The 25,334-nt window shown below is 37.6% G+C and overlaps 1 protein-coding gene across 13 annotated transcripts in view; it reads right to left on the minus strand.

The window, feature by feature from the left end:
- Nucleotides 1-25,334, minus strand: part of ESRRG (estrogen related receptor gamma) — a 379,159-nt gene that overhangs the window by 98,127 nt on the left and 255,698 nt on the right. For all 13 annotated transcript variants that reach the window (XM_052690311.1, XM_052690400.1, XM_052690390.1 and 10 more), the window contains 2 exons: nt 19,886-20,301; nt 7,277-7,393 (listed from right to left, as the gene is read on the minus strand). In XM_052690311.1, coding sequence (XP_052546271.1) covers nt 7,277-7,393; nt 19,886-20,301 — 533 coding nt within the window. The remainder of the gene's footprint in view (nt 1-7,276; nt 7,394-19,885; nt 20,302-25,334) is intronic.

The following is a 25,334-nucleotide window of genomic DNA, read 5'->3' on the forward strand; positions in this document are numbered from 1 at the left end:
ACTTTCAGTGCATAAGTAAATGTTCACAGGAACTAAGTTCACCAAATATCTAAATGGAATAATTTCTAGGAAATTAGAACAATACTGCTTTCTTACTTTAGGTTCAAAAGAAGATACGACAAATGGGGATATTCAGTTATTCAGCAATCTTCGATGCGCTAATTATATTTTCTCATCCTAAAATTATTAATTTTTATGGTATTCTAATTTAAGTGGATATTTCAATCTACTCTTTCTAACTCTGAGGAAGTAAAAGGTAAGATACATGCTCTAAGAAAAATAACACAGACTTCAGTTCTTTCAAAGTCTTTTATACTCATTATCTTTAATAACAAAACAGTAACTAACCATAGGTCAAATGTATTCTTGGCATATACCTGACTCTTGAAAACAACTGCAGTCACCAGGACTGGTGATGGTATTAGAAATTAGAACCAAGCCTATCATCTCACTCCAAGTAACCTGCAGATGACTGGGCCAGCAATCGCTTTGACCTGAGGTCTGCCTAGGCTAGCCTCCAGAAATGTACATTCATAAATCTATTGGATGCCAAGAAACGTAGGCAGTCCTCAGGCAGAAACAAACCCTATTGCTTTCTATATATTAATTTATACCACCTCTTATAGAAATGAAGCATTTGTATAAAAGAACAACAACACCCTGTATCCATTAAAAAGAGAAATCTGTCCATAAAACTTGTGTCCAGTGAATTACTGGAACTTGTTTCTTTCATTTCCAATGAAATCAGGAGACCGAAAGTGCTCTGCATCTGACTCTAAGCCCTACAGGAACAACACCGTACCATGAGCACCATGAGAACTTCTTGCAGGCTGACAGCTGCTCCATATCAGAGATATTTCAATGTGATTTCCAAACCCAGGAAGAACATGCCCATTTCCAATATTTGCTTTTCCTTGAGTAACTTTTTCAAGGATGAACAGAAATGCTAGCTGCTTGAGCTTGTTACAAACACTAGCTTTCAGTTGAATAGTTCGTCCTTCCTCATCAGTTACAGAGAGTAGATAGTCAAGAGCCATGTTTTAAGACAGACAAATTGGGCTGTCAGTTCTAATGTCTGAACTGGGCTATCAGGCCATATTTTGGTTAGGAGGAAAGAAGCCTTCTTATGAGCACCAACAACACTTAGAGATTAGTTTCTATTGCTTCCAAGGGGATTTAACAGATCCTAGTACATATTAAAACCAGGCATACGTTGAATGAAAGAAAGAAAAGGAAAGAAAAGGGGAAGAGGCAAAAGAAGAGAGGGTGAATAAAGAGGAAAAGAAGACAAAGAGGGGAAGAGGAAAGGAAGGAGGAGGAGGAAAGCAAATGTGTGAAGGAAGGAAAAGAAGAGTGAGAAAGACTTCCAAAAATACCTGTAGTAGAATCCAAACTCCCCCACAACTCATGGAAACACAGAAAAAGGTTGATACGAAGAAGAGATTTCAAGAAAAGGCACACTGTGTTATCTCACAATGTGATAACACAGGAGCTTTGTTTAATATCCTACATTAATGAAGGAGCTCCTTAAGTGTAATATTACAATCGAGAGCATAAGAAATATCACTGAGGTCAACACAGTTCTACTAAATGTCATCCTGTACAGAAATATTTTCTTTGAATACCATTAATGCTTTCTCTTTCCCTTTGTTCTAATTTCTGAAGGCAGCAGTAACTAAAACTTCCTCCACAATAATTTCTGCTTTCTTCTTCACAGTCTAATGGTATTAGACTTGTGAGAGAAATTTACCCTGGCAATGTCTTATATACAGGTCTTTTCAAAGGAGATGTTGTTAGCAGGAATTCTATTAAGCAGGCTTTTTCACAAGCCTCAAAACAGAGGTGATAACACATTTTTAGTTACAAAGAGGATTTCTCAGTTTTACTTATTATTTTTAGAGAGAAGCCATTAATCTCTTTCTGTGCATATCATGCACCTCTTCCTATAAGAGTAAACTCAAACTGTCTATTCTCCCTACTGTATCAGATCGATTTTCATATACTGTCAAAACCAGAAAGGATCAATTTGATAATTTAATCTGATCTGCTGCTTAACCCAAGCAAAATACAGCTGTATTTGCATAATAATAATTTATGCTTGAAAATACCTGCGCCCCTCCAAAAAATATAGCCTTGTACTTGAACTAATGAAATCTTAATCTGAAGTCAGCATTGCCAGACGACAATTGGAGAGTTTCTATCCATTTTTGGAGGGGGAATGCTAACAGACTAGCAACACTACAGGTATACTCTGATTTCCTCATAGCATAGATTGCTAAACTGGAACAGCCACCAGCTTCATTTCTACTAAGTATGGATTTGACCTCCCATTTTTAATAAGTGGACTAATTAAGCTAGACTTCTACCATCATGTCTATTCTAACAAGTTGCAAAGTAGCTGATGGCCATCTTTATCAGCTAAAATAAACGTTTTCCATAAGGAAAACAGAAGCACATTCATGTGAATCAAAACAAACTTTTGCTATTTCACTCTGGTATGATACATTCTTTCCAAATAAAACTGAATTTGTTTCTTTATGTATCACTCACTCACAAGCTACACTTCCTGTAATAACAAGCAATGAACATCAATTGCCTCAAAGCAAACAAACAAACAAACAAAAAACCTACAAAAATCTGAAAACATCCAGAGACCAAAGATAAAGGAGGTGTTTCAATATCAACAGTGCTTTAAAAAGTATAGACTATTACTGTCTAGTAAGAGCTATGACTGGACACATTTTTTTTCCAGTAATCGAACTGCGTTAGTGCTGCCCAATGGGTTTCCCTCTTAACTATAATTCTGAATGCAGCTACAGTACAGGAACAGATAAAACTGAGGCTGTGGTTTTGTCTCCGTGGAGAAAACTGAAACATATGCAATAACTTCTTGTGAAAATAGCTCTAAGAATACTGTACCTGAAATAAAAAGTAATTTTATTTTGGAATAATTACTCCAGTGGAATTATTTTAGGTGGGTAGCTATTATAACACTGCAATGTGATAAATGTGGAATAGCATTTTCCAACACAGACACATTCTGGTAAGCCAATCATGCAGATTGAATTAAAAGGCATAAAGAGCTAATGGGAAACAGAAAGTAGAATTCAAGCAGACTTAAGAACAATTAAACAAACAAATAAATGTCAGATGTCTGCCCACGATTTCATTCCAACTAGCTTTATAAAAAGGAAAATAGCTAAATCATCTATCCCTGCACATGAACACAGATTTAATTCTACCACCTGAAGGCAACAGGTGGCTTCTGAAGTGTCTGAAAGGCCAAATTTAAAAGACTGATTACTAAACAACAGTACTGAAAACTATAGAAAGGCTTAAAGCACTGATTTTTTAAAAAGAGGGGAAAAGTCCCTTCCCCACCTCCTTTTTCAGCAATTATATTATTACTTAGAGAAAACTCTAGGGATACATTTTAAATGTTCTTGCCTAAACTACACAAGTATCTTTATGCTGTTTCCTCCGCTATGGGAAATCATAGGCAACGTATCAAAACATAAGCATATCAAAGAAACTGTATTTAAGAACAACTGTGATCCTTGACAATTTTATCTTTCATACTACTGAAATGAAATTAAAAACAGAAAGAGTTTAGAATTTCTTCCTTGAGTAAAGTGTATTATTTACCTAGGAAAACAAAAGAAATCATGACACATTTTTATTTGTCATGTTCTTAAAACCTTGTTAGTATCTATGGAATGCTTCAGTATCAAGCATAATGCATACTTAAAAATCTCAGTCCATCTAGACTTATGTTTTCAAGTGAGAGCCCGTAAGTTACGACAGAATGAACTGCTCACTCTCAATCCACCTGTGGAATTGTCCTTGTACCACTCAACAGGAGCAGAAACCATGACTTCCATCCCACCTCAAACCACCACACTACTACGTTTATTTTCCTTTCCTTCTCTAGCTTCTGACCTAAACTGTTGGGGATGTTAGTTCTTCTAAATTAAGAATCTTGATGTAGGTGTTGCTGGCCACAATTCATCAACATCATCGAGAATGAGAGCAAAAAATGCCCAGCTTCACCTGGTTTTACTCATGATGAATATTCTAAGTCCTTACCAATGGCCCCAGTGCCCCAAAATTCGAACTAGGTCTCTCAAAGAAGAGTGGATGCCGGATGAAAAGTAAGAACATCTTCCCCCAGTAAGTGACTTACCACATAACTACCACACGAGAAAGTAACTACAGACAGAGTTGCTGTGAGTAACACGGCTTTCAGACCTTGTCCAAAAATCTAAAACAAAGCTCAGGATCCTATTCTATGTACTGTGATTTATATAAGGAATCTCATTTGACAATTCACAAAATGACAAACTAATAAATTCTCTCAAAACAAGAAAAGAAGCACAATGTCTGATAATTGTTTCACTTATGACCATACTAAAAACTGCTTATTAGGGAAAATTCCTAGAAAAAATCTCCCCACCAATAGGATAAGGCTTATGGAGAAGATGCACATTGGCAGATGTGCAGAAGTTCTTGTAAGGAATATGATGCTTCTCTCAAAGCTGCTTAAACTTGATTTTATTTCAGGTCTGAAACTAAATTTTTTTTTAAATAGATTTAGGCTGTCAATTTCCAGGCATGCTGTGCCATCAACATGTAGAGACTGCTGTGACAAACGTGGAGGCTGTAGCAGCAAATTTTATTATAAACTGGTAATTGAATTGAACAGGTTTACATTTGAATAGATTTACTGCCGCATGATCTCTGACATGCAGCATGGGACTGAAATCCTTGTCTATACATAAAGAAACATTTAAGATACCCTGAGCTGAGATAATGCCTGCTATAAGTCCATAGTAACCAATAAATTTACACCACTTTACACATGAAAAGAAAGAGGTATATCATCTTTCTTTATTTTCTGTGCATAAAGGATGTTTTAAAATCCGAAGTGAAAAAACTAATCCTCAGACATTAGCATACATTTAGAAAAAAGAAAAAGAGAAATCCAACAAAAAAAGACCAATTTGTCTCTCCATCCAACAACAAACCAAATATATTCCAAAAGTTCTATAAGTGTAGCACAAATCAGCACTGTTCCAAAAGTAGAAGTGACCATGAAAGCATACAGGAAAACAAAACCCACTTTCTAGCTCTTTTAAGTTACCATGTTAGATTGTAGGTAAGCATTGTTTGAAAGGAGTATAAGCTAACTCACTCCTAAATACAGAGACCCAGTGATTAAAAATAAGTAGGAATCTCAGCATGTTTCAATAGAAAGACTCACAATAAGAGTAGAAGAACTAAGATTTGTTAGGGAGTTGGGCTAACAAAGGAACACTCCCTTTAAAAGAATTAGTTCATCACTGCAGAAAGATATGTCTGTTTAGGGTGGACCACTTATGTAATGAATAAGAAAACTATTCCTCAGTTATCATTTATGCAAAAAAGTCCAATCACTTGACTCTGAATTCTCTAATTGTTTCAGTTACTAAAATTATGTGCATAGAAGTAGCACTTCTGCGCAGAACTTTGAATAACTGACATAACTACTCATTTGTAGAATAGACACTAACTTTCCTCATACAGACCCAGAAGCTACACACAAACTAGATTTTCAAGTGTTAAAGTTAAGTCAAGTTAAAGGACATGCAATTCTATCCCCAGAATTTAAAAGAAGGCTAAATCGGTTCACCTGTATGGACTCTTAGTGGCACTGTTCTGTTTCCAATCAGGTTGTTCAACATATCTGTATTAGGCTGCTAGTGATACGGGACAACGAACTTACCAAAAAGATGTTAAGCACAGGTCATTTCAAAAGGTGCCATGCTGAAATGCTCCTTTCATTCTACTGTTTATTTAAGCTTCACAGCTTTAAACAGCTACTTAGTTGCCAGCTACATCAGGATTCCTGGCAAATGAGGAACTCACCCACTACCACTGGAAGAAAGGGTCAAATCCTGCCTTTCCTACTGACTCAAAATCCCCATCGAATCTGACAGTTTTGCTCAAGTAAGACTTAGGACAGCAGGATTTGGCTCAAAGGATCCCAGCGTCTGCCAAAGCAGTTGTACAGAACAAGGTTTATTCTTAGTAAGTATAATCCAATAAGAATATGTCTGTAGGTGCGTGATAGACCTAATTTGCCCATCATCTCTCCATTGGTCTATGTTGTTCCTGGATTTTAACCCAACAGATGCATACCTAAACGTTTCAAATTACCATCAAATAATTTGCAAAAATTAGCCATCTATTAAAGCCAACATTTTAAGCACTGACGAAACAAAACTGTAAGGGACTATTTTGAAGTGGTTACTTAGCACAGAGTACTTTCCAATGAAGACAATATTTAGAGAGAATTATATTGACTTTAGTTTAAAAGGTTATGGAGCTCAGAAGTATGAAATGTATTCTGCTATTCCTTCTTGGTAGTAACAATGCACCATGATAATAAGACGTACAATATATGCACATTAAAAATGTTTTTGCAAATACATTAATATAATGCATGGCAGGCAACCGAGATTTTAGGAATTATCTTATTCTATAAAACAAATTAATTAGGTTCCAAGTAGGATAGCACAGCTTCTTGGAAACATTTTCATACGTTTATCTGTTAGTAAATATCTTCAAAACGTAACTGAAGAATTAAGCACCCAATGCATACTTACACTGAGGGCAGGGGTTTTCATATGCTTAAAAAAAAAAAGAGGGGTGGATTCTCCTCTTCTGTATGCCGGCATTTGCTGCAGTGCAGTTACAACAACTTCTGCAGATATGCTCAAGATTTATGTATGTTTAATTGAGAGATAACCCTTTCACTTGTCATGATGGCATTAAGAATAAGCAGAAGTGGGGAGAAGAGGGCACAGTGTATAGTTCTGCTGTATTTGGGAGAGACTAACAGAAGGTTAAAAAATAATAATAATAATAATAATAATAATAATAATAATAATAATAATGAAAGAAATAAATCTTTGAAAAGTCAAGATGTAAAAGTTTTAAGAAAAATGATAGGATACCTCCTGATGATTATTCTAATAGTTATCTACTGAAAGAAAGTGAATGCTGTGGCACATTTTCTGTATTTCAGCTAAGAATAAATGTTCCAGAGAAGATGCATTCCATGTAGATACACCACAATTCCTTAGCTGACATTTAAGACTGTCAGGAAGAGCAAGTATACTTGAAAATTGCCTTTACAATAACCGATCAGAACTCTCACCTATCTCTTCTTTCCTGATTGCTCTACAGTTGTTGAATGCGTTTGCAGAGAGATAGGTATTGACTTGATCAGTCTTACCTTCTTTCAGCATGCCAACTTTTAGACACTTCATGAAGCGGCAGGCTTGGCAGGACTTGCGTCTGCGCTTTGTGATTTCACATTCGTTTGTTGCTGGGCAGCTGTATTCTATGTTACCTGTGATAGAAAGCCCAGAGAAAAAGAGGTATTCAGAATAAACGAACAGCCAACAGAGCAGATATAAGTGTAGTTACACCACTGCTGTACATAAAGTACATACATGTACATATATGAAGAATAAACAACTGTACAAAAAGAAAATATCTTTTAAGAAAAAAGAAACCAAGTTAGACAACAAAATATTTTAATTTAGACAGCTGTATGTTAAAGACAATAATAATTTAAAAAAAAATCTTGAGTTCATATCTAGATCCATGCACAGTCTCAAGCAAAATCCTTCACGTCGGTTACTCCTGCTGGTGGGATGTATCAAGCCAAACATACAAAGGCTCCTAACATGAGCACTCTTCATTTCCTGTTATTTGCAGATGTCATCAGCCTTTCTTTGGATAGAATACCAGAATGACTGTTACGTTTTATTTCAAAAAGACCTGGAAGAAATTTTGTAGGACTTCACTCTTCTCCAAGAACTACATCGTATCAGACAGGACTTGGCTGTGCTGCTATCGCTGCCCACTGCTATCGCTGCCCAGCACATCCCACCACTGGTGCATCAGATCTCCTTGCCTGGAAACACTCCTATCTGTCTGCACTTCACATGAAGTTCTTCTATTGAGAGGCATCAGAAACAGGATCATCCTCAGATGATTAGAACAGCAAAAACTACAGGAGATGCTTGCCTCTGTTTCTTCCAACCCTCCCTCTGTAAGACCAAGCACAAGCTAGATTCTTAAAGATGAGGCCTCTGTGGCAAAGCACTGATGCAAGTTTTTATTATTATTACTAATACATAGCAGTAATCCTCGAAAATAAGTCTGAAAATTAATGGGAAGGCCATGCATAAATCATTTTCTTTATACCGTTTTCAAATCATGTCTTTGGGAATCCAAGTCCAAATTAGGAAGCATCTATTCTCTTTTGTCCTGGTACCGCTGCATTCTATAAAAGCTTAGCTCAGCTTATTCTTCTGCCTAGCCACGCACCCTATTGCTCATGACTACATTCAGTATGACAGACTTCGTAGCAGTCAGAAGTTTTATCACCAAACTGACTTTTAAATAAAGTGTCTTCCCCATCAGCCTGTCACATCTTGCTTTAAAGGTATTTCTTTACTTTCTAACCCTTTCCCCCTGTGATTAAGTGCATTAGTATCTTAATGAAAATGCATTCTGTTTATTGCCCTCTTGGGAAGCAGGAGGTCATCACACCAAATGCATAAATTGTCATCAGAGACAGTCCGAGCATAATTGCAATTTTGCTGCTCCGTGTTTGCTGCACTCAGGGTCCATTGAAGTCCCCTGAAACATGTGCAGGTTCTAATAATTAGCATAGAGTCTGCCTGGGACCACAGCATTGATGAAATATTTCAGAGTTAATCACACTTTGTAAACACTGATTTATATTGACTACCTTTCTCCAGACTGATGTCTCCTCATTAAATATCACATTAGTGGATTGCAGGATTGTACAAAGACTCAAATGCTCAGCAACTGCTACTTCAACAGGAAGTAATACTTAAACCACTTACATCTACTGAAAATTGGTTAAGTATTTATGATAACGGAGGTCTGCACAGTAAGTTCTGCCAACAAAACCAACATATTTTGCAGGTTTTATTTCTCCTAAACATGCTGCATGGCTGAAGCAGCAACGTTGGCAAGTAAAATGGATCTTGGCATGGCTGAATACAAACAGCTCTCACTGACAAAACTTAAAACTTCAGTTTAGCATTCTTCCCCTTCTTCAACTCCTGTGAAGACACACATTTGAGAAACTGAAGGATACGGTGAATAGGAAATTTGGTGGAATGGCTCCTGCAGACCTGCCTTCTCAAATGCATTAACAAAACTAGAAAAATAATACTTCTAGAAGCATGAGTAGGAACAGATAGTAACGTCTTCTAAAAAGAAAAAAAAAGAAAAAAAAGAAAAAAAAAGGAAAAAAAAGGAAAAAAATACATTAACTTCTCATGCTCTAGTGAGACATTATCAGTAAGGCACAACCACTATGCATGGAGATCTTCAAAGCATTTCACAGATTTTATCTAGTTATAATAGATAACTTAGTAATACCATAGTAATGTATGTACTACTATCCCCAATTACAAAAAAAAAAAAAACAAAAACGTGCAATCAGATGTGTTTCACACAAGATCAAAGACGATCTTTGCACAAGGTCAACAATTACTGTGATCAAAATCCAGACAGATTATAACACAGCATGGCAAGTACAGAGGCAAGCAGAACATTCCCTAGGACAAAAGTCCAGGAGCTGATATCAAAAGGCAATACTGAAAACCAGAAAAATTTTGGAAGATTGCATATTTTCCTATGCAAACTCTTCTAATCCATACCTGCAATTTCAGCCTTACTCAAAACTCTGCAAACCACAGCAATCAATGGTCTATAGCATGATGAATCTTTTACTATCAAATTCAGGCTGCTCTACTTCAAAAAAAATATATATATATACATATATAGACTTTTTTTTTTTTTTTTTTTTTTTTTTTTTTTTTTTTTTTTACAGCAGACGCTACATCCTTATTTCTGATGTTAGAAAACAAACCTGGAAGATGTTGGAAAGAGTTCCTCCAATGAACTCAGAGGAGATACAGTAACCAGATTTATAGCTGCAACAGCTATTCAATCTTATCAACAGGACCATCTTATCTGGTCCTCCTAGTATTTCTGAATTTCAAAATAAGGCTAGAGTGCAATGAGAGTTCAAGGAAATTAAAATTGTGTTACCAATTCACATATGAATGCAGAATTTTATCAACTATCAGCACAGACAGACTTTGACTTTCCCTACTTCTGTTAGTGAGACTTTCTTATTTGAAAAAAAAAAAAAAAAAATTGGTAATTTTTAATAGATACATATGTTAAAATATGAGGACTGCTCTGAAAGTAAGATCACCTATTTTATCATGTTGGCTCATGACGTTAAAAGCAGTAAGGTGGTATGGCATTAGAGGCTGAACCTTCCCACCAATATCCCATTACATGTTGTTGCCATGTGACAGATGGCAGCATTGGGGCAGTCTGACAGAATGGTGTCTGACATGGAAGTGCATATGAAGCAAAGGTGTGCTGCTAAATTCCTCCATGTGGAAAAAATAGCAACCACTGACATTCATCAACGCTTGCTGAACATTTATGCAGGCCAAACAGTGGCTGTGAGCACACAGAGGTGTTGGATGATGAGCACCAACAGTAGTGACAGTGAGGTGAAAGACAAGCCACATTCTGGGCAGTCATACAGATTTTTACAAACATGCAGGCTTTTGTTCATTGCTGGCAAAAATGCACAAGCGATGGCGGTGACTATGCTGACAAAGTGTTCTGCAGCTGAGAATTTGCTCTATCAAAGTGTTATTGTGCTGTTTCTATGGAAATAAATAGGAGGCATTACTTTCAGAGTGACCTATATGTATGATACTAGAAATATGTTTTAACTCCAAAGTTTTAGTGGATCTACTTTTATAAAAATAAATTTACTTGGCCATCAATGCTCTCCTAATTACTTATTTTCTTCCATACAATATAATAAACAGAAATTATTCAAGCATTTGGCAATCTGTACAACCCAGGAGGATTCAGAAGGAAGTTCTGCCATTTACTTGCTCAGTGCATGGTGCTAGAGGCTGAAACTGAGCAGCTAATAAGAATACAAGTTTGACCAGTTCTGTCACTAGCTGGAAAGGTTGTCACGTTAAACAATGAATGAGATCAACATGGCAGTTTGGAGTCTTTAAAGCAGGCTGACAAGAGTGATAGAGCAATTTATAATATCTCCTGGCTGGTTTTCAGGAAGGACTGGGCGCTGATTACTTATTTCAGAGTCTTCTGTACAATTAGTTTGCAGGCAATATAATTTTCTCACTTACTGCTTAATAGAATCTTGCAGCTTGCTGACTGATAGAATAACAGCGAATAAGTAAAACTCCTGCCTGAAGTGCCAGAAGATAATTTGTATATTCCTTTCAGTAGCATAATGGACTTCTACAGTCTGGCAGCTAAAGGGCTGAGTAATGCAAATTAGGATGACGTTTGAAAATAAAAATATATGTCAAATCTTCACTCCCCAAACACACTGCCCTTCATCATAAAAATATAAAGGGATTTATGCTGAAGACCCTCTCCTCTACTCATTCACTGATGGGTATTTCAAATTTTTTTCCTTTTCTGCTGATTTTTTAAATATTATCATCTCTGCCACAAGATGAGAAAGTATTTCCAGCACCCTAAGCCTTCCAAAAGCAACTAACTCACTAAAAATAATGCCATTTCATCTTTAGGCAGCAAGTTAGCTGCTAAAACTTAATGCTGCATAACCTGCTCACTATTTTCAGATGCTTCAAACTGTAAGATCTTTGCAGACAGCTCAAGGATAAGTTGGCCAACACACCGTATTTTCCCCATGAGGTTTGGAGGTTATCTGGATGAGACATGGAGTCATAGTAAAACTTCACTGAAACAAGGACACACTTGATGGCTTTATGAGCCAGGCAACCAACTGGACTTAGCCAAAAGAATCAAGGCCCTTCTAACTATTGCTTGTGTAGAAGAGACTGTGACATGGGTCAGCAGACTGGGGGCCTCACAGTAAAAGGAGGAGTTAGAGCCAGGACAAAGGCCAAGCCACCAAAAGCAGAGACCTCATACCTTGGCCTCTCTCCCAAATGAAGTTCTTGTCATCAGCAGTTACAAATGAGGGATCTCACAGATACCTGACCACAGAGCTAGCTGTAGGAACTGGCTGCCATCTGTGGGATAGGCAGAAACAAAGTTCTCTCTTCCAGAAATACTGACAAGAATAGAAGATGAAGACACCAAAATCTTAGCAGCTTTATTTCCCTTTTCACGCTGTGACTTTTGACATTCAACGCTAAAGACGCAAACAGATTGATATGAACTATTGGAATCTGCCCACAAAATCTCTAGAATAAAAGAGGTGAGGAATGATGAGATACAGGTTGTAAAAAGATATAGATTGAAAATGTGTCTTCTAGCTATTCCTGAACACTTAAAAACAGTAGAAGGAATGGTGACATTATCAGTATTGAAATCTGTACTGTATGGAAATGCAAATGGAAGAAAAAAAAGAAAAAAATAAGGGTATGGGGGAACTAATTATTCATTCTATGCAAAAATTCCTTGATATAAACTACTCATAGAGGTGGATTTCACTATCTATTTATATCCAATAATGACTCATTTATCACCCAATCTCTCTCTTTGAAATCCTGCAATCGAGTATCTATTTTTAAAAGCGTTATATTTAAAAATCAAGTGTTATCAGTGGCTCCCCTGCACAACGGGATTTAAGTTTTTTCTGCACTACAGTTTACCCTACACACCAACATCTTGCTCCATTTTCCTGGGTTCACGTCTTTCGTGAACTGACAAATGTGAAAACTTAGACAGCAGTGATTACAGCAAACAGGCGTTCTGGGAATTAATAAAAGTCTTGTAATGAGACAGAAGAAACCAAGCCAACACAGACTGAATAATGCTGTGTTAGGTGATGCTCTGATAAGTAATCCAATCAGAAGAGAAGACATTCAGAGAAACTGAGAAAGAGCAGGTGGTGATAGAACTAAAGAATGACAGGCTGACTTACAAGGAGAGGAAAAAGCCCCAAAAGGACTCAAAAACACATTTGCTGTTTGCATGTCTTAGCAAAGATCAACTGTGGAAAATAATAATTTCTTCCAGGTCAATCTTTCAGTTCTTCTAGACTGTGGTCTTTACTTTGGAGTCAAAACTCAACTGAATTTCATTATGACTACTTCAGAAAAGGGGTGAGACTGAAATGAGGTTGGATCTGAACCTAACCAAACCTAGTTTGGGCTGACAAACCCTTAAATGGATTCATGTGATACTGCAGATAGCTCAAGAAATTATAAATTTATGAATTCTATTACATGGTATCTGTGGCTGATTAAGCCTGAAGATGACTGTATTCTCTACTTTTCAACCAGACGACTCCAGGAACAATTTCACATATGCACAGTGTCAGAATATTCAAAAATTCAGTTCTCAAATGTATTTCCATTCAAAAACTCAATAAATAAATTTTAAAAATTAAGATGGTAGGGCCATATATGATGGATTATGCTCATGCTTCTAGTGCTTGTGCTGCCTCTTCTGTTAAAATAAGAAACTCAGGAAAAGCAGCCACTTTTTTAATTGTTTTACACTGTAAGTTACTACTTGACAAAGGGATTCTGTCAACTTAAAATTACTATATTTTAATTTAAACAACTATTTTTCAATTGTGTTGCTTAAAGCAAGCCACTATAATATGCTTCTGAATTATAATCTATTCAGAACTTCTAAATCGTATTTTCATCATGTTCTCTTGTATTCTTAAAAAGCAATGTGAACAGAGATTTTAAATGAAAACATAAAGGCGACGCTGGTTTGTCTGAACGCATGATATTATTGCATTAGCTGCTTGTTTTAGGTTTTCCAACATTATAAAAAACACCATATTTTTCACTATGCTACTGATACTAGTAGGGTTTGAATGCCACTTGTAAGGGTTCAAGTACCTTTGAATTCCAGTGGAGTCAAGAGGAATCAAGGCCATTTAGATCCTCTCAAGGGAGAATCAACAGCATGAGACCTAGGTACTCCACCTTTTTACAGAACTGACTCCCTGTCACCCAGAAGTCTCTGAAGGGTTGTCCAAGTAAGAAAGACTGAACCACTTGCCTTCAGCTCCTACTGATATTCTTTCCAGGCCAATTCTGATATATTCTTCCAAGATAGCATGGATAATTGCCTTTTTTTTTTTTTTTTTAAATGAACACACAGAATATCTCATTTTCTAAAGTTTTTGAAACTAAATTACTTTCACAGCAGTTTAAAAAAAATCATTTCCAGAAACATTAAAATAAATCATTACAATAAATCACTCACTAGTTGAGAACTCATGTGCTTTTAGCTTCAGTCTGGGATGAGCTGCATTGTTGGGCTGGGGCTTTCAGAAGTTTGTTCATAACAAATAGAGAGCCATGGCAATGATACATAGCACCAAATCAGTATTGTTTTAAACCCTCTCTCTCTTTTTGAGTATTTCTGATATATTTGAAAAAGCCATGCACAAACAAGGATCCTCAATCTTATTCCCTAATCTAAATGTGCGTAACATATAACGCTGCAAGGAAACTAGAGACAGTAAAAGGGATAGGACCATCTGCATCCTTCTGAATGTCTGGTTCTCAGATTTCGGTGTGATTATTTTTTATTGTCTCATCTTGTTTGGCTGCTATAGCTACAGTGACATTACAACAGAATGAAAGACGTGGTAGAAGTGATTGCTCAGAAGTTCGGTTGGCCCACAGGCATGGAGAAATATGGCAAAAGGGAAGATACCTATCATTATCATTAAAATATTCTCTGAAATAAGTGCTGATGCACACGCTAACTTACGTAAGAAAGGTGAATGATTTAATCAGGTAATGGATTCAGATAACATTTGGTGTTAAGCTCATTGGAGAGCTGCCATCTTGCCACAAAGTCCACAGACCTTTGCACCAAGATGTAAGCTTCCACCCTATTTTTCTATAAAAATCAAATCTTAGCTACCAGTAAATATGTTGAAAAGTTGTGAAGTCTAGCTTAATTTTCTCTGATTTCTTCCACAACAATATGACATTCAATATTATTACAAGAGTTATCTTTGAGAGATGTAAATTAACTTTCTGAAGCCACTTTAGTCATGAGCAACTTAGAATCAAACTTATGTTGCCCATCTGAAATGTCATCTTGCCTGAATTAATATAGCTAGGTCTAACATCCCTGTTTAAAACCTCCTGATTATAACAATTTAAAAGCATTTGTAGATTTACAGATCAAATTGGTTCAGTAATGGGTAAAGAGTGGAAAGAAGGCTGAAAAGCCTGAACGCTAAAGGGATTAAAAATAATTCTGAATATTCAAAACAAGTGAACAAAGCACTCCTAGACAACATGAGCTTCACCTTGATCCTAGAGTGGGCAGGATTTGAGGACCACAGGAAACACACTTCTGCACAACTGCAGCACTGAGAGCTTTTAGACTACCAGCATGAAATGAAATGGCAGATTTGGTCTAGTTCACATAACAGTACAATGACCTAAATTATTTCCAGGATGGAATGTTTCTTGTTTCTGGTAGGAGATGTGGAGAAGCAACAACTTTCAGGGATAAAGGTCTTAAACGAGACAGCTGAAAGTAGGCTTGCAAGGCTTCTTACTACTGCTTTATCCATCCTGTGTATAAAAAGAAGATTGCTAACCCTATATTTTTTCTCCCCAAAAATAAACACATAAACAAAGGAACCGAAGGCCTATGACTGCAAACTATGCAAAAATATTTTAGCTTTTGTGGGGTAAAGTTAAACACTATTCAAGGAAATAAAAATAAAATAAAAATAAAAATTGCCTTACTAGGAAGGCAATATATCAATACTTAAGGCCTTTCACACTGCCTTTTCAAGCAAGTCTGAAGCCAATAATACTAAGGAGTGTAAAGACAATAATCCTGAAGAGCTTGAAGAAAGCTGTCTAGATGGAGGTCATTATTTCACAGAGATAAAGACTGAAATAAAACATAATAGTAAACTAACGCCCACAGTTCTTCTATTGAAGGCAAGAGAACTATTTCAGTCTACTTGTAGAAATGTTTAAGCTCAAAGGACTGAGTAATTACATATTATTAATGCAAAATATGTACTTACTAGTCTTCATAATAACTGAGCAAATAAAAATGATTGGGAATGTATTTACACTAAATATTCACTATAAAATATATAGTAAGTACTACAAGACCTCTGTACTGAACACAAGATTTTACACCCAGCTGACAACTGAAAATCCTTTTCGCTCTTTTTTTGTTGTTTCAATGAAAGCTTAGATTCCAGATAATACAGTGAACAGCAAAAATTGTGGAGAGACCCTAAAAAAAAAATAAAAATCAATGGTCCTGTAACTATTTTTAGGCCATGCTATTTTCTACTATCCCTGATGCTAAGCCAATTTTGGAGAGATTTGGCTGTGTGTGTGTTTCTGTGAGACATCTGAAATCAGCCATCACGTAAATTATCCCAGAAGCAAACTGAGAGCTGCAGCTGAGGACAAGGCTGAGCAGAAAGAACATCCAGTTCTCTCAGCCCTTATATGTCAGAAGAGGGGTCAGATCGTCATTAGATTCTGCTATGACCTAAGAATACACTGATTTTGCACTGTCAGCTGTTTCATGTGTGGATTTTGTTTTGTTATTGTTGTTACTCTGGGTTTTGTTTTAAACCATGCAATTTCTATTTGTTGTTACCGATTTTTTATCATTATCTATGCATTCTTTCTCACAGCACCAAGTTTAAATATTTCCGTGCTATGTAAAACGATTTATATTCAGAACAGAAAAAATTCCTCTCTTGTAATTCAAAAAAATAGTCATTCCATTTTCCTTTTACTTTTATGAAAACAACTAGGGACTGCAAGAGGCACGAAGCAAGAGAAATCTGTCAGCCAGAAATTGACAGTTTTTGGACTAAATTTCTACCATCTGAAAGGGAATGACAACCTCCATTAGCTTTTAAAACAGGTGTATAGTCCACACTAGAGGGAAACTGAACTGTTGTAAGAGGCTACCCATATCTCGTGATGTGTTTCCTGCCTGCCTGCCTTACGTAAGGTAGCAGTGGTGAGCAGACACTGTGCTGGTTCTCTGAACAGCTGCCTGTGGCTTTCACCAACTGAGATCTGACAAGTCTCCCTTGAAATGGAAAGAATGGAAAGAATCCCATTGACTTAGTGGAAAGGACATCAAGTCTGACATGACCACAAGATCTGCTTCACAGTCACACTTTGTCAGCTCAGCCTTGCTCTCACTGAAGTCAGGGCAGTTTTGCTCATGACCTCAACAGGAGCAGCACTAATGTTCTGCAAGTCTAAGCTAATTTAGTAACTTATGAATGATAAAGCAAGAAAGGTCTGGTAGTGAAGCATTCGTTTTCACTGAATCTATAATTATTTACATATCACAACTAAATTATTAAGATTTAAAATAAGCAACTCTTAGTTAAGAGAAGCTATTCTTGCTTATACGTGTAGTTAGAATATTTGACTCTCTTTACTCTGCTTTACAATCCTGTATTTACAAATTTCTCTCTTTTTTTCCTGTTTTCTTATTTGTACTCATTCAGCTATCAATTTGCTTTAAAAACAAACAGAACAAGAATGTGCTATGAATCAGCAAGCAAGAAAATGCAAGGGGAGAACGACCTCTACAAATATTAAGTTCTGTCATTTATAGCAAATCAGACTCAGGAGAATTTTTCCTCATGCAATCTCAAAGGCAGAACTTGCCTACTCAAACCATAAGGAGTAGCTTTATCTTATCTACTTCTTGTCATTTAACACAAATGATGGCTTGATTCACCGAAGATGCGTAGCTTCCATTATTTCGGATGGTATCTGAAAACTCTCAAGCCTGCATCAGTTGAGTCAGCACCTTTTCTGAAGAAGCTACCATGACGTTATGATGGTAACATACCTCCTATTCTTGGTATCTTTGTTACTGCTTTTCCATCCAATGCCAGGTTTTGCCTCACTGCATTTTTTTTTGGTCTTCACAGCACCATCACCTGCTGATGCAGCTAATGCTCTAACCCTGCTGAGATGTTTTGCGCAGCTGCCAGTTCTAACTTGAGCTTTGTGGCCAAGTCCAGGTTGCTAATCTGGAGAATGACGTCTCTGTCTTGTGCTTCCATGCCCAGAAACTTGCTGTCTGTGGTGTGGTGTAAAATTGCAGGCTATATATTACAGCCAGAAGTAAATGCTTTATTCAGTTAGAGATTTTGATGAATTTTCTCATGCTCAAAATACTACTAAAATCATCATGCATTAATTCAGTCCTGTAGAATAGCTATTACGCAGCAATTAAATGCCATTTATAAAATCAAAGTAGCTAGCTGAAGTTGCCACTTGAAATTTAGAACCCACAAATACAAATTCCTTCACTCAGAAGATTTTTGAGCTTTCCTGAAAATATTTTTTGAAGGTCAAATGAAATTAACTTTTTTTAAAACAAACAAAAAACACTTTTTGAACCCAAGTAACTAGAAATTTCTGAATGTATGTTTATTTACTAATTGCAAACTTCGTAAAAATCAGCTCCATTATAACCACAGAGCTCTGCTGTTTCTTTCTGGTGGCAATATGGGCATCGTGAAATGCCTGTTTCATGCTGGTAAAAGGCCCAAATCCCCCAGAGTAGTGGATTTAGTATGCTTACAACAATTAGTTGTGGAGAGTAAAATGATAAATTAAAAAAAAAAATAAAAATCTTAGTAATGGCTAAATTTAAAAGAAAACATTATTTTTGTTTCCTAACTGTATATGAGATGTGGAAGCAGTACATTTTAAAAACTTTGATCAAGTGTTTCAAATTTAGAGCCATGTGAAATTCCAAACTGGAACTAACTTTACTCTCCATACTGTAACTCCTTTTTAAAAAAGCAAAGCATACCACCAGGTTGCAGTGCCTTTCCTGAGGATTCCACGTTCTCAGCATCTATGAAAATCAAGCAGATTTTATTGAGGAGCTTAATTTTGGACTTAGCAACCTAATTTTAGTCTCTGAAGTTTGAATTTAATTTAATGTGACACCATATTCCTGTACAGGCCAAGCTTGTCCTCATGTTCTTTAAATAAAGCACCTTCAATTTTACTTGAAAGGATGATATCTAAATGAAAGTAGAAGGTTATTTTGTCTCCACTGGTCCTGTAGCTAGAACAAGTTGTTGTGCAAATTATTCCATTCAAACTAATTTATGCCAAAATATGTGGCATATTTGTAACAGGTATCAGGAGCAGATTAACACAAGGTACTCTACAGAGACCAAAAGCTGTCAACTTACTGTCCTTAAAATGTGATCTTACAGGCCATTTGGTGAACCTGTTAAGGTCACAGTATATTGTATGGGTGAAAGGCCACTTTATTAATAGTCTGACACTAACAAAACACTACAGCATTACATTTTGTTCCATTCTAAAATGCACTAGTGGTTTGATAAAGATATACAGGATTTTTGTAGGAATTTAAGTATGATAGTGGTATAGCTAGGAGCAAAACCCATAAGCATAATCTGTGTGCACCACAAGGTGTGTTCAAGAAGTATCCATAACAACCTTAAAAAAAAATAATCACTTTTCTTGGCAGCATTGATGAGAATCCATGAGGAACTCCTTCAGAAAAAAAGAACTGAATACATACTGGATGGCTCTACTATTTTTGATAAGCAAAATAAACATAACAATGAGTTTAACATGGCAGACCTCACAACGAGGCCCAAAGGGGCTTTTTCACGAGTAGCATCTGTAGGACCAAACTACAAAGAATCAGAAGCTATGGTTTGAAGTCGTAACATCATGTAATCAAGGACTGTACTGCTTCGCTTTGAACAGAAGGAGGAAAAGATGTTTAAAGAATCACCAACCTTGAATTGTCCTCTTGAAGAAAGCCTTGCAGGCCTCGCAGGAAGCCACTCCATAGTGGTACCCTGATGCAATGTCACCGCACACCAAACACAGTCTTTTGGGCATCGAGTTCAGCATATATTCACATTTGGTCTGTGAATCTTCAGCGATGGTACTGGAGCAGTCATCGTACCGTTTCCTGACGGGCCCGTTGCCCCCAAGCCCCGTGGCTGAAGGGTAGAGGGGAGGTGAGTCCAGCCCATTCTGATGTCCATTCATGGTGGAACTGTAACTCCCGCTGGCGTCTGAGGAGCCACCGGGGCTGTGATGGTTGATGCTGTCCGTCAGAGAGGCAGGGCTCGACGGCTCCGTCTTGATGTACGACGAACAGCTAGAATCAATGTGTCGATCTTTGCTTGACATTCTGCAGAGAAGCCTGGAGCGGGGAGAGAGAGAAAGGAATCTGTGTATTAAAGACAGTGCTCGCTTGGTCTGCTCTGGAAGGGTTAGGGACTGCACATCATTCATTCATTAGTCAATACCTCTTGTTCTACATGAAGGTAATCAGCATAAGGGCACGACAGAGCTTTGTCAAAGCTCCAGACAGGCAGTAAACAAAAACTTTAAGAGACCAAACCCGTCTGCTGTCCCCTCTACCTGCCTCTTAGGATACCTGTCAACTTCAGATTGGCTCTAAATTCCGAACTTGTCATCCAGGGAGTCAAAACATCCTGAAATCCCACTAGATTACTAAAATATTACATTTCTTTTTCCACCAGTGCTTTTTGTTCTGTAAATTCTATCATTATCAGGGACAAGAATTTTCAAGTTTGAGCATATGTATGTTTAGCTCTGTGATTAATATTTGTCAACACACTTGAATAAAACATGTATCCATCATCCATTGAACTGATCTCAGAATTGAAGAGCATGTCTCCCACAAGCGTTTTTTTCTTTATTAATATTGCTTTATTATATATATAGCTATTTAGTAACTGAATAGCACATCAACTGGGGACTCTAACAAGTAATTAAGGCTGGACTCCATTTTCACAAAATCTAAGTGAAATGATTAATCAGCTCTGGCTGCAATTACTTTCTAGCCATTATCCTCAGACTAACCAGTAATAACTACGCCAGCATCCCATATATCTGCAGCTCTATAGGATCTGACATTTTACGTGTTCCATTCTTGGATTAAAGAAATATATTAGAGGAAATTTTAGATAGAAGTTTTGTCTTTCAGAAGGTGAGATTCTATCTCAGTTTTCACCTTTTCAGAATTAAGCATCTGAAACAAAACCATAAAATACTTGAGCCAGTAAATTAGTACTTTTTATAGAGGAAAAAAATCTTGTGTGTTCTGTGCCCAAGTTTGATATTATTTTTAAATGCGTTTTAGAAAGAATAAAGAACAAAAATAATAATCTGAAAACTCTGAATCAGATACCATCTTCAATTTCTACAGCTGTGATTATGAGATCACAGTTGCAAATGGCCTACCCAGCATTTTCCTGACCGTAGCATCTGAAGCTGCCAAGTACAGATGACAGTTATGAGCATTTCTCTAGAATCATTTTCAGCAGAAATGCAACTACTCCATAAGGCCACCCACCTGGAGGTACAGACTCATGATCTCAAAGCAAGCGCTTGAGTACAGACAATCTGACAAAGTAACTTTCTCAAGTCAGTTTTGAGATTTCAACATCACTCATTCAACTTTTTGCATGTTAAATATAAATGCGTAAGTATTGGATGCATATGTATTACGTATAATTTTTACTTCAAGCTCGAGAATCAAATGGAAACTAATGGAAAACAGACATAAATCCAGAGACTTGTTGTATTTTCCAATGAGTGCAATCAAGATCCAAGCCTGACCATTTCTCACAAGTACTTGCTTAGAATAAGATTTATGATAAAAATCAGTGCCCATCAGAATTATTTAGGATCTCTCAATCACTGGACATTTTACTGGAAAATACTATTGAAAATAAGCTAGATGTGAATTTGGATAGTGGCCAGATTGATGTGCAGAAATCTCACCCCCAAACTTAAAATCTGTACTTATTTGGGAAGGTGGAAGAAACATGCTATCTGGTGTCAGCAAATAAGCCAAGGAAATGGGAAGGTTAAAGCTGTGGAAATATCTTATTACACTGGACCACCTGCTTGTGTTGTCCTTTCCTCAAGAACTGGAGGGGGGGAAATCCCCTTGCCAGCCTGCGGTACCGTGTGCCTTTTCTTCGGCATCTGCTGCCTTGTAGCCGTCACTGTTAATGAGTGCTGTAATTAATAGATAGCTCTCTCTTGTCTCTCTACTTGCACTCCAGGCTAAGCACTTTTCTCAAGTCAACGTTTGAAAGAAAGCGGGTCGGCGCTGACTTACAGCAGCTCTGCAAATTCCTTTTAATTTAGAGCACTTACACCACCACTCCACTTATTACCTTATAATTACTGGACCGCTCTCACATACATTACGATTTTAGACTGGAGTTAGAAGTTATTAGGGTACTAAAACACGGTGTCGCACTGTCTCTCTCTCTCTCCTCTTTCTTTGACACAATTTTATACAGCCATGATTACAATTATCAATTAACTTTCACATTCCAACAACTTATTTTTTATATTGTTTCTCTTTACACTAACAGTGAGGTCCTTTTTATTGAATAAACAGGTACCTGGTGATTTTCTCTTTCCCCTCCTGTCAAAACTCCACTGGACAAGACTCAAAAATAAAGTAAGAGACCTGTTGCGTACTGTCTCTTGCGCCCTGTTTGATGGCACATTCTTGTCTCTCTAAACTCTCCTTCTGCTTTTTTTCCTTATTTGCACAATAATAAGCTTGAAAGTCACCCTCCACTTCCTAGAAAAGCCATTTGCAATTAATTAGTTGTCCAAATGTATTGGCTTTAGCCAGTGCGGAAGCGGTTGTCTCCACTCGAAGCGGTCAGAACCGAAACGCGGTCACAGTTTTGTGAGCATGAACACACACCAGAAGCTCTGCGCAGGCTGAAGCTTGCCTGCTGATGCTCCTGGAGCAGTGCTTTCTGGTGCTGACCAAAACATGGCTGCATCAAGCTGCAGCTTCCAAAGCACAGGCTGGCCTGCTGCAGGATGGCAAGGTAAGGCCAATAAAATGTTAACCTTCCCATGGGAAGCAGAAAACACCAGTCAAGGTCTCAAGGAGAGAAGGTTTCTCTGACCTAGAGCAGGGAGCCGGGGAAAGGGCTGTGTACCCATGGGTAGCATCAGCATCCATCAACCTGCTCTGCTGCTGCCGCACTGTGGCTGAAGAGGCTGAGGAGGCCTTTTGTAGATGGCAGCTGGGGCCACCAGTGCATCACCAACCCAGCGCCTGGAGTAGTGCCTGGGCTACAACCCCTCCCTCTGCTCCTCCTAATTACTACTTAGCTCGTTACCCTGAAGAATTCCTAGACACCACCACATTATAGTCTAAAACTACAGTCGGAGCTTAATTCTCCCTTCCTCTCTCTGTCTGAAATTCTACAGCTCTATTATTCAAGCCTGAAATATTCACAACTATCTATAAATTCAATTGTCAGCCGGTGGATTTTATTCTAAACCTCACTTCAATCTAAAATTAGAGGCACTAAAATTCACATTAACTCTAAGAGGAATGTAGTGAATAAGACTTTATTTCAAAAGAACACCTTTTTGTCAGAAAGAGCTATTTTCAAGATGATGGCTTTATCTGCATTCAAAGAGAATAAGCGCAATTCCACATTGTGCTGTTAATGCAAAATTTTTAGGTCACATTGGATTAATAAAAATCTAAATTTAGTTAAGGTTTATGAATAGAAATAACATGTGTCATATAAAAACGTGCAGTATTTATTTTAAAGCCTTGGTGGGGTTGTTTTTTTCCTTTACTATATTTTAAGTCAAAGCCACAGCAGCTCCAGGGAAGTCTTCAAACAACCTGGAAAGCTCGGGTGAACTTTGAGGAACTTCAGGGAAAGCATTCCACATTTGCACGCACGAAGAACTACACGGAGTGCTGCAAACTGTTAGTAATACGCAATATGTAGTACAACTCCTCATATCCTTTCTAAATTCGCTTCCCAACTTATGTCTTTGAGCGAGACCAGAAGCCAGTTTCTGCTGGCAGAAAGGGAAACCAATGGAGTACTTCAAAACCCAGCCCAGCTTCAAAATGGCCTAACACAATAGCGAACAAATTGTATGCCGTATGCTTATGGAAGGTTGAATATATTAAGAATTCATTAATGCAATCACATTCGTATTTCCATCTACCTGCCACATTGCTAATGATATTGACAGCGCTGACACTAGCTAAATCAGTATCAATATACAAGCAGAGTGCAAAAATTAACCACATTTGATTAGAGCGTATAGCCTTAAAAAAAGAAAGCCTTCCCGTTCAAGTCATATGTGCCCGTGCGTACAACTGGTTCAGGAAATTGTTCTTCCCTTACTGTCAATGCCTAAAGGAGGTCAGAAATCCAAGACAAGACTTCTTAATCTGCAAGCGTACCTCAGGAAAAAAAAAGCTCTGCTTACAGTATCATTCACTATTTCAGTGCTGTACTGGTGGCTTCAATGAGAGCAGTAATTAGTCACAATAATTACAGTGAGCACCTTTATTATACACCAGCACAAAAGCCCACTTTCACCTGCACATGAAGTTTTCAGTTCTTTTCTTGAAAAGAGAATTGTTCTACTTCCACAAAGGCCAGGCTGTTACCAGCTGACATTTTTAGTGACGGCTACTGGTGGGAGCAGCAGCAAGGCAGATGTCATTATGCATACGTAGGTGCTCTGTGCATTAACACGGCCATCCATCTGATGTCTCCCAGCATGGTCCTCTAACCCATATGCATGCAGACCCAAAACATCTCACTTTGTTATCCTCACCTTTTGGCTGCAAAGAACCATTGCCTGTAAGCAAGTGCATGTGAGAAGCCAACAGCAGGCTACAGAGTGAGGGATGGAGCCCAGCTCCTTGCTCTGACCATAAAGACCACACTTCCTCTCACAAACCATGCTCACTTTCAGAATCTGCACCAAAATCAATAGGGAGCAGCAAGACACTGCACTCATTCCCACACCTGTATCTCTGAATGCAGGAGGAGAAGAGATCTGCGTGGAAAGGAATGGCAATGCAGCATCTCGCACAGATGCCTGTAACACCCCAAGCAAGTCCTGTACAGGAGCCATGGTGCAATCTCAGCCATGCTGCTTCACATCAAGCTTTTTTTTTTTTTTTGCTTTTTTTTTTTTTTTTTTTTCTCCAGCTAATTGCACTTCACTAAAGTGGCAAAATGCGAATCACTTAGGAGGAAAATGGGCACCAGCTGCTATTGTCAGAGAATGGAGATGCCAAAGAAAAGGCAAGTGACTGAATGAAGTGTCATGTCAGAAATCAACGGTGCAACGTGTGATTTGAGAAAACATGACTACTTTGCAGAGACAGGGTGTCATTAT

The sequence above is a fragment of the Tympanuchus pallidicinctus genome, unplaced genomic scaffold (genome assembly GCF_026119805.1).
Source record: "Tympanuchus pallidicinctus isolate F22 unplaced genomic scaffold, pur_lepc_1.0 scaffold1, whole genome shotgun sequence".
Classification (NCBI taxonomy): domain Eukaryota; kingdom Metazoa; phylum Chordata; class Aves; order Galliformes; family Phasianidae; genus Tympanuchus; species Tympanuchus pallidicinctus.